This window comes from Platalea leucorodia, assembly GCF_965183815.1.
Source record: "Platalea leucorodia genome assembly, chromosome: 9".
Lineage (NCBI taxonomy): Eukaryota > Metazoa > Chordata > Aves > Pelecaniformes > Threskiornithidae > Platalea > Platalea leucorodia.
Window position 1 is genome coordinate 4,352,863 of NC_138831.1, and position 15,205 is coordinate 4,368,067.

General features: G+C 40.3%; 1 protein-coding gene across 1 annotated transcript; it reads right to left on the reverse strand.

The window, feature by feature from the left end:
- Nucleotides 1–4,028: 4,028 nt before the first annotated feature.
- On the reverse strand, nt 4,029–15,171 carry CHCHD4 (coiled-coil-helix-coiled-coil-helix domain containing 4). The gene is made up of 3 exons (XM_082322414.1): nt 14,890–15,171; nt 12,051–12,149; nt 4,029–5,231 (listed from the first exon to the last, which is right to left on the reverse strand). Exons 1-3 carry the CDS (start codon nt 14,909–14,911, stop codon nt 4,936–4,938), a joined length of 417 nt encoding a protein of 138 aa, XP_082178540.1. The 5' UTR covers nt 14,912–15,171; the 3' UTR covers nt 4,029–4,935.
- Nucleotides 15,172–15,205: the final 34 nt, after the last annotated feature.

The window sequence follows — 15,205 nt, forward strand, 5'->3', positions numbered from 1 at the left end:
CTCTCAGGTTCGCAGTATCACTAACAAAATATCAGCTCCAGAGGGGTTAAAAGCAGCTGAAAAACTGCAGACAGGCTGGTGGTGTTCGACAAAATGAAGTCATGTCCAGTGAATAGAGCTGATTAAGAATAAATGACAAACTGCTGGTAGTTTCTCTACACTGTTCCACACTAACACTGCTAGAATTTTAATGAGAAGTAAAACAAGAGTCTGAGAAGCATATAATATCCTTTTTTTCTTCCCTAGGAATAAGAAAGTAGGTTCTACCTATTTAAGTAACAACTTTCCTCAAAGAGATTCATTGACGCGTGATCAGATAAGTGCCTTAGATGAACAGGAGACATCGCTGCAAGGTTTAACAAGGACATTCTCAATAAGAACTGCATAGGATATAGATCTTGTTTCCAACACAGCCCTGCCAGATCCCCAGATCTAACGATCCTTAGAATAAACTGCAAGACAAACATCTCCCTCTAGACACTGTTGCGTACATCATTCCTGTTGCAGGGAAGAAAGAAAAAAAAATAAGGTCATTTTTGCACCTGAAGCAAGGTCACCTCTCTAGGAAAGTTACTAAACACGAGTTAAAGTTAGGTCTTTGAAATGCAGGTAGGCTGTACTGCAGAGAAAAACAGAAAAAAAAAATTAGTAACTTTTAAACACATCCTGGAAATGTAATTTTATCTAATTTTAACCACTTTTCAGTAGTTAACTATAGTTTAGAATATATTTTGTGTTAAAACATTCACCTATAAGAGACAAGTTTTATAGGCAATCTTTATCCTCATCAGGAGATGCGACACATGCCCCACCAATTCAAGTTTAAGTTGATTGCAGGAACAACCCCATCCTAACAAGCAAGTTATCGCAAGTTCTACATGAATTTGTGGCCTGCATCATGCAGGAATTCCAGCCCGTTGATAACAGTCCTACCCAGCCTTCAAAACTATGGCTTGTTTCCCTACTGCATTAACTCCAGAATTACAAGGGCGTGCAACAACTGAAGAAGAATGATTAAAGCTGGAAAAATAAAGGATTACTCAGTAATATTGTAAAAGGCAGCATTTTAGGAGCAATGATAAAAGTCTGTAGGACAAATACAATTAAACCCACCTCTTTTAATTCTAAAAACTAAAGGATAAAATCCAACTGGGATTATATCTGCACGTAACTGTTCAGGCTAAGTAATTTCTATTAAAAACATATTCTATTACATCTAGAAGTGCTTCATGCCTTGTTAACAGTTCCTTTTAGCTAAACTCTAATAAACAGTTAATCACACTCAGCACGTCAGTTTTTATAGGACAGAGATCAACTAAAACACATAGAATTAAATAAAGAGCAAATATTTCGTAACGCAAGCTTTTCTTCTCCCCACCAATGACTACTTTTGACTTGACATACAAAAGCACCTGATACATCATGCATAAAATCATTACAAAACGACTCCATGCAAGCAATTTCTCAAGAACATTTGAATCTACTACTCTCCCCCAAGAATCGGTAGCTCATTGATGGCAGATAGAGAACCAGATATTACTTATGCAGAAAATAAGAAACACATTAGAACAAGACAGCAATATGCAGCTCTAAGTTTTGTATCCAGACAATAAAAATGCAACTTATCATCTGCTTGTTTCACAAGCTTGCCACATATTGCCAGGGATCAATTCATCATCTTTATTACATACTAGAATAACCACCGATTCATTTTAGATTTAAAATGGGAGCATGCAACTATAAGGGGAAAATCATGTAAAGAAAGCAATGCTGGGAAACAACAGAAACAAGGAGTTACATTATCTATAGACAACTGCATTAGTTTACACAGCAAAAAAAGAAATTCCAGACAACTTATTTTTCCCCATTCATCTAGAGTTAAACACAAGCCTACTACTAGAGATGGAAAAGAAATCTCCATGTAAATTCTGTAATACTTTCAAGGGATATATAATGGTCAAGACAGACAACTTGACCCTAAAATTGCAGCTGATTTTGATGATGCAGAGTCCACACTGAATAGATTCTCTTTCTTTACTTTCATGGGTCCAAGGAAGTGGCAATATGTATTTACGTTTGATCTACCTTCTAATTCCTAATCTTTCACTGAAGTGCAAGCTATAGTATGTGGTTGTCATGAACTTAAAATCCAGAAAGAAGTCTGACTGCATTTTACTTCTCTTAACACAGCAAAATACAAATTCCATGGCAGGAAATGTACTCCAAGAACTAAACCAGATAACAGGAGGCACTGGACTCTGTGTCTCAACATATAGCCCTAATTCCTTGTCAAGCAAATCTTTATTACTATTTTAAGTTTTTAATGGTGGGGAAAAAAAAAAAAATCACTCAAAAATAGAACAGGCTGGCATTCACAGGAGGATCAAGCAGGGCAGAGAAAGTAGGTGAGGAGAACGAGAGAGACTTTTTTTGTTTTGTTTAGTCCAAGTTACATCACTCCCACTTTCAAGGGAATATCCAGAATGCAAATGCAGTGAAGTGATGACAGTTACACTAGTTTCTAATTTGACAAGGAGAGGAGGAAAAGAAAGTGATAGTTTCCACAAAGACCTCTTTAGGATTAGAGCTATGACTTCCTTTCTCAAAACACCTCAAACACATTACGTAGTGTTTTTTCACAGTTTCTGACGTAAGGCCCTTACGCAGATTCCATATTTGTACTGGACCTAGCACAACAGGTTATGAAGCCACAGCAGAGTCAGAAGGAAGCAACTCCACCCTAAACACATCTTCAAATATGTTAGATTATATGCTGCAAGTTCCCTCTGTCAGTATTAGGTTCAGGTCCCTAGCTACTGTAGGACCAGGATTCTTACATTTTCTGTTTTGTACACAGAAGCTATAAATACTGTTACAGAGGATAAACCCAAAACCTGTAGAGCATTGAGGCAACGTGGGAAAGAAAAGCACAGCAGAAAAAAAATAGGAGGCAAACCGTTCCCAGAACAGAGCACCCCTTCACAAACAGCTCTTGCTTCTTCACAGATAACGCACTGGATTTCCATTTGAACAACCAAAAGCTTGGGTGCACGTGATTTTTTTTTTTTTTTTTTTTTTATTTGGTGCCCAGTGTTTATCTGATTGCCTAAGATTTCATTTTCATGGTCCAACTGCCTAAGTGCCAAGGTTTATCACTGCTGCTTTTGTGCCCATTTACTCAGGTTAACTTGGCATTTGTCTTCCTACGCCTGAAAGAGTCCCACTGAGAAGCTCTGTCACACTTTGTTTCTTTTAAAAGAAACAAAGAGATGCTGAGAGTACCTGCTATCCATGCCCTCAGAACTGAGTAGCTGTCAGCCACTTAATTGCCCACAATTTTTTTTTTTGAGGATCTAACAGCTGTACTGAAATATAAACAGCTCAAACACACTGTAAAATTTAACAGAAACTCCCCTCAAACATTCAGAAGCATCATCACTAATACTGAAATAACTTATGCAAACAACAAGATACCAAAACATTATATGGAAGCAATGCTGCTGAGCACTCAAGACTGCTGCCCACAGAGACAGGCGAATGTTTAAACATTACTAGGCTTACCGGGCTGCATTATTGCCACTACAGCTTTTAATGCTTTGGTTAACTTAACCAACACATAAGGACAGGGAAAAAAAACCAAACAAACAATCCCGCAATGAACAGCTGCTGCAGCCAGGGGTACAATTTGTTTTGTAACACAATTCTCACAGCCTACATTTTGTTAGGAAAGAGAAACAACGTAGCATTCCCTTATCCACAGGTATTAAACTACAGTGAATTACTATTAAATAATTTGCACCTCTAAAGTAATTTTCAAATATATTAATAGCTGTTCAGGTCCTCTGTAGTGCTGGTTCATGATCCACAGTCCTCTATAGCTACTGAAAATGCTTTACATTTTTTATGCCTTCCTGCCTGGGGCTGGGGAGAAAAGAATGGGCCAAGAATAAAAAATCTGACAAGCTGAAGCAACTGATCTTCACAGCCCACAAATTGATTCAAAGTCTGCTTGCAACGCAGAAGAGTGTCTCAAATCCAAGCAGTGTTAACAAAAAACCACACCACACAGAAACAGGAGATTTCAATGAAGGTAAAAAGTGTTTGCTTTTTAATATGCACTTAAGTCACAGTATCTGTTTTGAGATCATTACACCAGGTAACATTTTCATTGTATTTTCAAAGTATTTTACAAGAGCCTGTCTAAACACTGAAGGAGCAGGTACTAACTAAAGGAACCCAAAAACTGTGGTTTCAGAGCAAAAAAAAAAGCCAGTGACCAACATTCTTTCCATTCATCTTTATCAATGTTTGTGCAACTCACCATTTTTAAAAATGCAAAAGCCGTCACAATAAGTAAATTAAATCGAAGGAGATAAACATTTCAACATTTTTCTGGCAGTCCTTACCTGATGCTGGTAGTAAAATGCAACCATAATCTAATAAGACCATTTGAAATTATTTTACAGATTCTAGATTTAGGCCATTTTCAAGATCCTGTGTCACTCTGGCAAAAATAATCTCTAAGGAAAAACAATCATTTAATGCAGTTTCTATTAATAGAACAGAATACATTAAGAAAGAGCAGCTATTGATCAGAACATACTTAAATGAAGACAGACCTAGCGTGCTAGTGGAATTTTAGTTGAATGCTATAAAGACATTATTCAAGTCAAAACTCAAGGAGAACTTGAAGGTAAAAAACAGCTCTTAAAGTATTAACTGTGTCTGACAGCAGGTTGCACAATACATACACATACTCGTTCTTTTTGCGAGGCTGTAGCACTGAGATTTCTCCTTCGGCAATAAATTATTTACTATGATACAGTGTATAGAACAATGGTGAAACATTTCTCGGCGACTCAAAAGACAGACATACTGCAAAAGTCCATGTCTCTGAAAATGAGAAACGGAGACAACAGCCTCCTTGCATCTTCATTAGCTAGATCCCTTCTCCTCTTTGGCAGCAGAAGCCTCCATAGGAGTAGCTTCCAAATCTTTGCTTGACTTCTCTTTTTCTTCATTTTCATCCTCTTGAGGGTAAAGATCCGGGTATTTTTGCATGCATTCCTGCATGGCACGGAATTGGTCCACACAGTCTGATCCCTTTATTTCTTCTGTGCTATAGTGGAAACAAGAAAAGGCTGACTTGAACTGTTCCCCACAGGGACCACTAGCCATTCCACCCAGACATGGGCAATTCCAATTGATATCTCCATTGGGCAATATCAATCCTGAACAAACGAGAGAGAAGAAAAGTTAAGTGCTCCTTCCAAAAATTGATTTCATTTGGTGAAAGCTGCTAGGTTGCAGGTGTAAGCTGAAGTACCAACAATGCCATATTAGTACGGTAGCTTCTGTAGCTACCTCTGATCTGTGTGATCCTTTACTGGGCACAAGTGAGATTAGTTCTAGATCCATGCCTGAATTAAGTCTTTCTCCCGGGACTACAGATCACTAAGAATATTTTAAGGCAACTGCAAAACAGACTGAAGTCAAGTCAATCCACTTGCTGGACTCTGTAAGGGGAACAAGCAAGCTTTAAAATAGTGTCATACAAGTCATAAGAATTTAATTCCAGTATTAAGACTAGAATTCTTTTAAATCAAGTTGGATGGATGCGTTTTTCTTCTTGTTTTAAATGAACTCTGGAATACTTACCTGCAACTTGCCCCTTAAAATTTGAACTGGAAAACCAGAATTACAAAAATGAAACCCAATTTATTTTTAAGACATAGATTAAGTCACACGCCACAGAACACAAGGAATAGTGAGAACATGCCAGCCTGTCTGACAACTGAAAGTGAGTTAAGGCTCATTTTAGACTCTAAACTGGAACAGCTGTAAATTTCTGCTCTGGAACAGTTAAAGTCATCACAGAAATACTTCAGTGATGGAATAGCAAGGTGAAGATTTAAATGGGCATTTGTTCTTTGAGACATCAACTGATTTGCACAATGAAGGTCAAGCAGCAAGCCAGAGAACTCATTTCCTGTGTAAGTTTTAGAAAACCTTTTGAACAGTCAGGTACAGAAATGTAATATAACAGACATGGTTGTGTGGGCTCCTAGAGTCTCTAACATATAGCTCTAAAGCAATACCTCTCCATTCCCTTTCTCTACTTTGCATGAACACACATGCAGTTATGTTCATCTACGAAGAACAAGAGATAATACTGTGCTGTGATCCAAGCTGGTTTCTTCTCCACTTTAACAGTTTGCTCTCCTCCTCTCTAGGAGACTTCCCTAACTTCATCTCCAGGTTGAGTTTCTGCAGAAGCTAACAGCATGTGCATAAACTTCAAGTTAAAGTACTTACCCTTTAGAAGCAGGTATGAAAATACCATTGTCAGAGACTAAAGTTGCATTAATTCTGATCTGAACATGAAATTATATTTAGGGCCTGATGTAACTTGATGTTACCTAAAATACTCCCACAGAACTCAATAAGCCTACTTATTGTCTTTATCCTGTGGGATCACGAAGTTCCAGCTGTACATTTCACTCCCACTAGCAACTCCTTGCGCACTAGGCCACAATATCATAAATCTTATGTACTGGTACAGCAAAAGCAGCTCAGTCTATTTACTGCTATATTAAAAGGAACAAAAGGAAAATTTTACTCCGATTTGCAATTCATCAATGATGTGCTCTAACTCAGTCAATGGAGTTCAGCAGAAAATTACACTGAGTCAAGTCAAATCTCAGTGTTGATCAGCCTCCTTTTCATTACAGAAAGTAACAGTCTCCTTAGCATGATTTAGTCAACTACAGTAATACTGTCATTTTTCAGAGATCATGTTTTATTCAGCAAGATAGTTTTGTAAAATAGCTGTAATAATCACTGCACTGAGAAGATATACGTAGTACAGTGCATCATGGCATCTCTAGCTGCCTGGAGGAAAAGCAGAACTTCTGAAACAAGGAAATGGATGGCTGGTGCCAGATTCCTTTTGCCAAGGATGACATAAAGCAGAAAGATGATGATCATACAGTGTAGAAGAAATATGGCTTGCTTTGTAAACTAGATTTTGAAGTCCTATATTCCTCCTCACTAACATCAACCAGTCATTTTAAACAGCCATTTTTCTAACACTTCAAAAAGAAAAAATACGTGCAGAGTTTTGAAATGTTCCTGAAGCAATAAAATTACCTGTAAAATAATTCTCTTAAAATGAATTGTTCTTTTTAAAGCCAGAAGTGCCTTGTAAGCATGCAAACTTTAACAACAATGTAAGAGTTATCCCATAAACAATACATTCTTGTACATCACATGAGCATTGATTTGCACCTATTTGATCACTGAAAGAGCACCAGTTTTGAATGTTATATGCACAAACACCATGCTTTAAACAAAACAAAAATACAGATAAATAAGGCAAGCATTTCCTCACTGATAATTACAGCAGAATACACACTTCAATGAGCAAGTGTATCAGCTAGCTTAGAACACAATTAAAACGGAAACAGATTTCATCCATCACTCTCCCTGAATAGCAAGTCTGCAATAGACAGGATTACTATTTTTAATTAAAACTGAATTATAACTTCTTTCAAATGCAGCCTGGACCTCACCAGTCCAGTGGGTCATAATCTACTTGAGCCTACGCTTGGGGAAGAAAAAACAACCCTGTTTACATCATAGCAGATCAAGGCTTGCGTTAGCAATTAACTGCTGACATCACACAACCTAATCTCTCTTAGCCCATGGGATCTGTTAATATCATGGATGAGGGCAGGCCCATCTGCAGTTATGTCAGCATTTGTCTTTGTACTTGCTGTAATGAAGTCCCACTGTTGTTCTGAGAAAAGTTTCTTCCCTGTTATATGACAAACATTCCAAAAACAAGTTTATCTGCCCATTATTCACATTATGACAGACACATACAAAGCAGGATTGAAAGGGACATCAGCAGTCATAAAAACAGTCCTGTACATCTGATCATTCATCAAGTTCGTTCTAAAAGAATTAGGGTTTTTGCTTTATCAGTCCTCTGTGGAAATCATTTCAGAACTGTCTCTAAAATAAGATGATAGGAACGAGTCTGGAAAACTGGAGAAGGGAGAGGATAGCAACAACCTCTGTTTGAGGTGCAATTCCATAAGCACTTTTAGCCACCTCTCCTATCACAGCTGTAATGCTAATAAAAAATACTTTTCATGCATAAAACTCACCAGTGCCTTCTTCATACAAGCCTAATAAAATAAGAAATTATTCTAACTGATGGAGCAAAGATCTCAATGAAAACTAGAGATCTTTCACATTTCAGTTCTTCCATCTGCAACACACAAGACCAGAAACAAGCTTTACAGTGAGAATAGTATTTCAAAACGGCTGCAAATGAATTCTTAATTTGTTTCTATCAGCTACAGCTGTTAAAAGGCACATACAGTGTACTTTGAGACACGCTGCAATATGAAATGCTAGCTTGAACCTACCCTGGTTTGTCTGCCTTCCCATTTCACATGGCTTCATTTCTTTCAGTGTTTTTGGCTTGAAGTAAGCTATTAACATTTTGCCTACCAAAACCTCATAACTCATAGAACAAAATAAATAAATAAATAAATCTCATAACTGACAGAAATAAAAAGGTATGCTATACAACTTTATTTTCTCCCAAGTGAAACAGAACACAAGTTTTCCTGAGTGATCTACTGACTAAAGTAGACTGCTCAAAGACTAATGTCTGTTAATGCCTGAATCAAAATAAGAACTATCCAAAAATACCAAACTACACGTTTATCTTAAGTGTGAAAAAGGCCCCTACAAAACCCACAAAACCTCAAATAAAAGTTTCAGCTGTATTAGAAAACAACACAGATTATGGTATATCTATGTAACAAATCTATTCTTTCCCAGATATGACTGTTCTGTGTATAGCACAGCAGAAAAGATGAAAAGAGTCGTCATACTTAATTATGCCACAGAAGCTGAACACTGGAAACCAAGTCTTCTATTCAAAGTAGAAGCTAAATTAGAAAAGCCTGCATGTTACTTTATGTGCAGCAGAGCCCTTTCCAATTTTCTTTTAAATAAAAACCACACGAGCCAAAGCTTCTGCACTTCAACATACTCCAAAACATTTTGCCCATATGTTTTTCCTGTCCACAAATTTCACTATTAGATGCAGCTACATTCTGTGATATGTCAATTGTTTCTCTGTTTTGATCTGATGCATTGTAGCCAGAGATCATTCAAGTGAGAAGTTTCCAGGGGACCCTTAAAATATGGCAATAACGTACCACATGCTAAGAAAAAAAAAAAAACCAAAACAAAAAAACCCCAAAAAACCCCCCAACCCAAACTTAGTATTTAAACAGAGTTTACAGAGTTTCTCATTTTGAATCACACAGGCACACATTTTCACTGTAAGGTGTCCCTGACATAACTAGCTTCTGGCTTTCTCCGTTTTCTTCCCTGCTCTATAGTTTAGGAAGCAAGAGATCTAACATGCTGTAAATACAGGATTGCTAGGAAAAAACCCACCACCTCTCCTCCTCGCCATGGCCCTTCCATATCCAGCAGAATACACATTAGAGGAATCAATGAGTACGGCACTTAAACAAGGAGGAAGTGGCTCTTTTAATTTTGGCTACTTTATTACCCAAACATATGGCACAAGACTATATACTCATGGTATACATACTACCAGAAAAATAATAATTTGGGGCAGAGGGGTGGGGTGTGAGACAGAAGGGAGAGAATCCCCTCTTTAGAGGTACCAAGGGAATTGTTTTCTATGTTCACATTCCAAGCCTTTGTAGTGAGTCTCTCTATTATGCTAGATCTGAGACAGGCACCCTTCTCTTTCCTCTTAAAAGCTGGTATCAAAATTGATGCTTAGTTATCGGACCAATATGCATCCACATGCTGTTGCTAGATAGACACCTTTTACTAACAGACTATTTAATTATCACCGAAGACCATGAATAATTATAAGGGGAAGATAGGTGAACTTTAAACAACCACATATAACATCAATACAGACTGCATACATGAATTCCCTTAGCTAAACAGCATGCCACTTAGCTTAGCTGTACACCACACAAGGTGACTTAACAGTTCAGTGAATGATAAAATCTCCAAGGGTTTGTACGTTCTCCACATGTGATATCTAGAAAAAGTATCTTTCTTTGCTTTATTTTGCAAGCAGTCTCCAGCTTTTCAGAGGAAACAGAAGGCCACAGGAAAGGAATGGGGAACTTAATTCCACCATCTGATCATTAGAGGTTGTTAACTCTTCACTTAACAGACCAATAATGGATTTTAAATTTGCCCGAGACAGGAGTTAAAAACTCTGATTTTGTTTCACTTCCACATAGCATATTGACAGGAGCAAATACTTTTAAAAATGAGCTCTCCTCAGACACAGTTTTCCACCTAAGGATGAACTACTTTACACTTGTAGGTTCCATACTGGTCAAGGCAGTAACAGATGTAAATGCCATGTAGATTTTATTGCCTGTTGGGGTCTCTATTTGAAATCTTTAGGAGCTGAAGCACCATTCCCATGGTGAAGATGGTGACAAATCCCAAAGCATAGATTGTTTCCACCAAATAGGCAGTTTGGGTATCGGGCCTTAGCCAGCAAAACAACCTACCTGAAACTATGAGGTAGAAGAATTCCTGACAGGCACTGAACTACAGTTTTTAAACACCTTTCTGAAACTCAAATTATCTCATTGTTCTCATTTGGGTCATTATAAAACTGAACAGACTTATCGCTGCTGACGAGCAAAACTTTTAGATATATCTACTGACTACATACAGTTGTAATGAAGCCAAGGTAGGCAGCTAAATGCAAAATCATTTCAACACAAATCTATGTATGAAAAAAATTATTTTAATGACATAGGAAGATGTGGTTCAAACTAAACTACAGACCTTATCAGCTAACAAAGTGACCCTGTGTGCTCCAGCTGCTAAACTGTGCTTAAATACTGCCCTCTAAAGGTCACAGAGCCACTTGCATAGCTTCTACTTCCTACCAAAATTTCAAAAAGAGTGAAGCATTTACTTCAATCTCAGCTGAGCTGAAAGCAATGAGACCACTTCACACAAAATGAAGAGGCTAAAAGACCTGTAAGCATAAAGGCAATCAGAAAAAAAATTAAGCCAAATTCACAGATGTTCATGACAATTTATTAACCTAGAGCAAAATTTATTTAATTACCATGATAGGAAGATTATTTCATTTACCCATTAGAAACAACCTAGAATATGCTCTGCGCAATCAGAATATTACAAGTCTTGATCTCGGAAATATTCTGCTCTCTTAAATCTCCATTTGCAGGTGAGATCTACTTCATGTAAGAACTGTAATCTTCACTGAAAATTTACCTTACATCTTTTCAAGGCACAATGGTTATAGTTGAAAACTGAGTAATTTGAACTTACCTGTCATGTGCCATTGAAAGATATTACTACTAGTTATTGATTATATTGCTACTAGTATAGTACAGGATTAGTCAGATATAATTTATATTAAATCAGATATTCAGAGATCACCACATTAGGCAGTTTCAGCTGCACACAGGCAGGTGAGCAACTCAGATCAATGATAGTGGTATGTAACTCACTTCAGCTTCTCTGAAAATTGCACTTTGTCATTTAAAACAGTGAAAAATCAATCATAGTTTTCACTGGTTAAGCTCTAACTTTGTTAACAAAGGAAAGGAACAAAAGTTTTTTCTGGATATCTCTGGCTACTAACCAAAACTATAAGCCATCAACTGATGTATTTGAACAGGCCACTTTGAAAGATCATTAAAAGTGTAGGAAAAAAACCCCACTGTAAGGAAAAGCACGTCATTTGTGATGTCCTAATTTGGAAGTTAAAACTGCTAAGAGTTTGGGTGTTTATCTACTGAATAACCAGCTGCCCTCAGTCTTTAAAAATGAATGAATAATTTGTTCCTACTTCATACAAGGTTTGGTTTTTGATGTTCTTGGTTTTTTGTTTTTTTTTGGGGGGTTTCTTTTTTTAAGATTGAGAGACTATGATATATGTGATGTTATCACTCCTTACTTCCGTTCTTCTGCTTACTACTGACCTTGTTCTTCATAAGGGTCATCTGGGTCATCTGCAACCAGCTCAGCGCTGCTTGGTGTCTCATGGTCTTCCTTGGTCGCAAATATAATTCTGTCTTTTCCTACCATATAGGAGACAAAAAGCAAAAGTTCAGAGAAAGCTGAGACAGGAGGAGTCATTTACAAAGCTGCTGAACACCACAAGGTAATGAGATATTCAACATGATGCATTAATGTTAATAGTGAATGAATTCTGTTGTACTTATCAATCACCTTCAATTAGGACACTTGTTGGTTCAGAGGAACACATGCACAACTGAAATTCTACTCTTCTAAAGTTCCAATTTTCACAGCAACATACTGTAATGGCCGCAGATCACAGTACAGTTCATTGAACTGTGAAGTTAAAAAGCTGTTTCAAAACAAACTCAAACTACTCCATTACCAGGACTAACCCAGATGAAGGACTGTCATGGTTTAACCCCAGCCATGGTTTAACCCCAGCTGGCAACTAAGTATAACACAACCACTCGCCCACTCCCTCCCTGGGCCAGGTGGGATGGAGAGAATCAGAGGAGTAAATAAGGGGGGCAGGGGGGGAAGACTTGTGGGCTGAGATAAAGAGAGTTTAACTGGTAAAGCAAAAACTGCACACGCAAGCAAAGCCAAAACAAGGAATTCATTCACTCCTTCCCATTGGCAGGCGGGTGTTCAGCCATCTCCAGGAAAGCAGGGCTCCATCATGCGTAACCGTTACTTGGGAAGACAAACGCCATCACTCCAGACGTCCCCCCCCCCTTCTTTCTTCTTCCCCACAGCTTTATATACTGAACATGACATCATATGGTATGGAACATCCCTTCGGTCAGTTGGGGTCAGCTGTCCCAGCCGTGTCCCCTCCCAGCTCCTTGTACCCACCCCAGCCCCCTCGCTGGTGGGGTGGGGTGAGAGGCAGAAAAGGCCTTGACTCTGTGTAAGCGCTGCTCAGCAGGAACAAAAACACCCCTGTGTTATCAACACTGTTTCCAGCACAAATCCAAACTATAGCCCCATACTAGCTACTATGAAGAAAATTAACTCTATCCCAGCCAAAACCAGCACAAGCGGTTAGACAGAAAAAGGAAGAGTGAAAGAAAAACTATACTAAATTTACAGGAAAGTGTTCAATAGGATACTTATTAATAACAGTAGTCTCCATTAAAGATTGGCATAATATTTTACAGTAACTATCCAAATTAAATACTGAAGAGCACCGTAACAGTGTAGAACCAACTATATTGAAAGGCGCTGCGAACATTACCAAGGACAGAAAAACAAGACAGCGTACTTCCTCCTCTTGTGCCACTCTTGATTTAACAAAGAAGTTCTGTAGTGGGGCGGGAGGGAGGCTTGGCTGGAAACCTGAGTAGGGTTTTCTAACAACTCTGTTGTTAGAGTTTTCTAACAACGCTGTTGAACTATAAAAACACTGAGGCAGACACCGGCAGAAAAGAACAGCTAGCTGAAACTCTCCTGAAGGCACAACTGAGTATTCATTGAGTGGATTAAAAAAATTGGTAAGCTCCCCAAGAACTTCCTTTCATTTTCCAAATTCGTAAAGGCCACTACAGTGACTTGGCATGTTAGAAATGAGCAACTTCTTGCCCCTCAACGTGACCTCAACTAGCAGATGTTCAGCAACTCCCTTTACTTTGCTCAGTAACCAATATGCATTTAAACATGTCTGAGAAACAGATAAAACAAAACCCTTTTTAAAAGGGAAACAGTCTTCTGTCACCTCTGCATTGTACTCCAGCAAACTTTACAATGTAGAATGCCCAGTCATTTCTTATATAAAAGGAACTAGAAACATATAAAGTCTAACCTGTCGCTGTAATTTTGTACGATGCCATAAGACAACTTAGAGATCTTGCAAAGATCCAAGATGTTGTTAAAATAAATAGATTAAAAACATAAAGCAAAGAGGTCCATAGGTCATGACTACCGCACCAGAGTTTATAATTAGCATTCAGTGTGCCAAAGTTTGTAATTTCAAAATGGCATTTAGAACTACAGAATGGGTTTTTTTCCTGTTTGAGACTTTACGTTTAGTCACTGTACATTACTTTAAGGGGGAGGGAAATGTATTCTCCAGCATACGAAGCGGTCAAGCCTCATAAATACCACAACCCATACAACACGATACCTTGTACAGATACAGAAACATAAAGCTCGCACGCTACCCACCCTATCCATCTACCGTGTCTTCCTTAAAAAGGTAAAAAAAAAACCCTCACCTCTGGCCACTTAAGCTAAGCTGGTAGAAATTTAACCCCTGGGGAGGGCACCGTTCCGCGCCGCAGCAGGCAGCGTGCCCGCATGCTCAGCCGCTCCACGGCGAAGCCTGCCGAGCTCAAATAAGAGCCCCGAGGCGCCCGCAGGCTCAGCTCTGGCCGCTCCGCGGGGATGTTCCAGCACCCAGCTGCGGGGCGGCCCCTTCTCACCCCGCCCGCAGCTGCCGGCTGCCGCTCGCCGCCTCGCCCCGGGGCGCCGCCGCCGCCAGGCCGCCGTGGGCACCCCCAGCCCGCGGGCACCCCCAGCCCGCGGCCCCCACGGCGCAGGCCGGAGGCCCTCCGCGTCCTCTCCCGCCTCACGGCCAACCGCCCCGCCGCGCCTTCCCGCCCACCGTGAGGAGAAAGGTCGGAGGAGGGAGGCGAGGCAGCCTTTTCGCGCCTCTTCTCCCCTCAGGCTGCGCCTTCCCTTCACGGGCTGAGGCGAGCGGGCAGCCGCCCCGCATCGCCCCCCCCCACCCCCGGCCGCCTCAGGGCGAGCCCGCCCGTCCCGTCCCGGCAGCGTTGACATTGCGAGGACACCCGGGCGCACCTTCTTGCCTACAGTAGGACATGGCGGAGCCGTCCGGCACCTTCCCCCGCAGCGTGCGCGCTGACTGACCCCGCCGCCGCTACCCCGCCGCCGCCTCCGCTCCTCCTCCACCACCACAGCCACAGCACCGGGCAGCGCCGCGCCGCTCCACGCTATGACCTCCCGCCTCCGGAAGGACCTTCCCTGCCCGCCGGCGGCCGCTGACGCACCTCCTGCCGACCGAGGGCCGGCGCCGGGGAGCGAGCAGCCGGTTCTGCCAGGCGCGGCCTCGGCGCTGGACTACACCTCCCAGCCTGCACCGCGCCCGGCCGGGGAG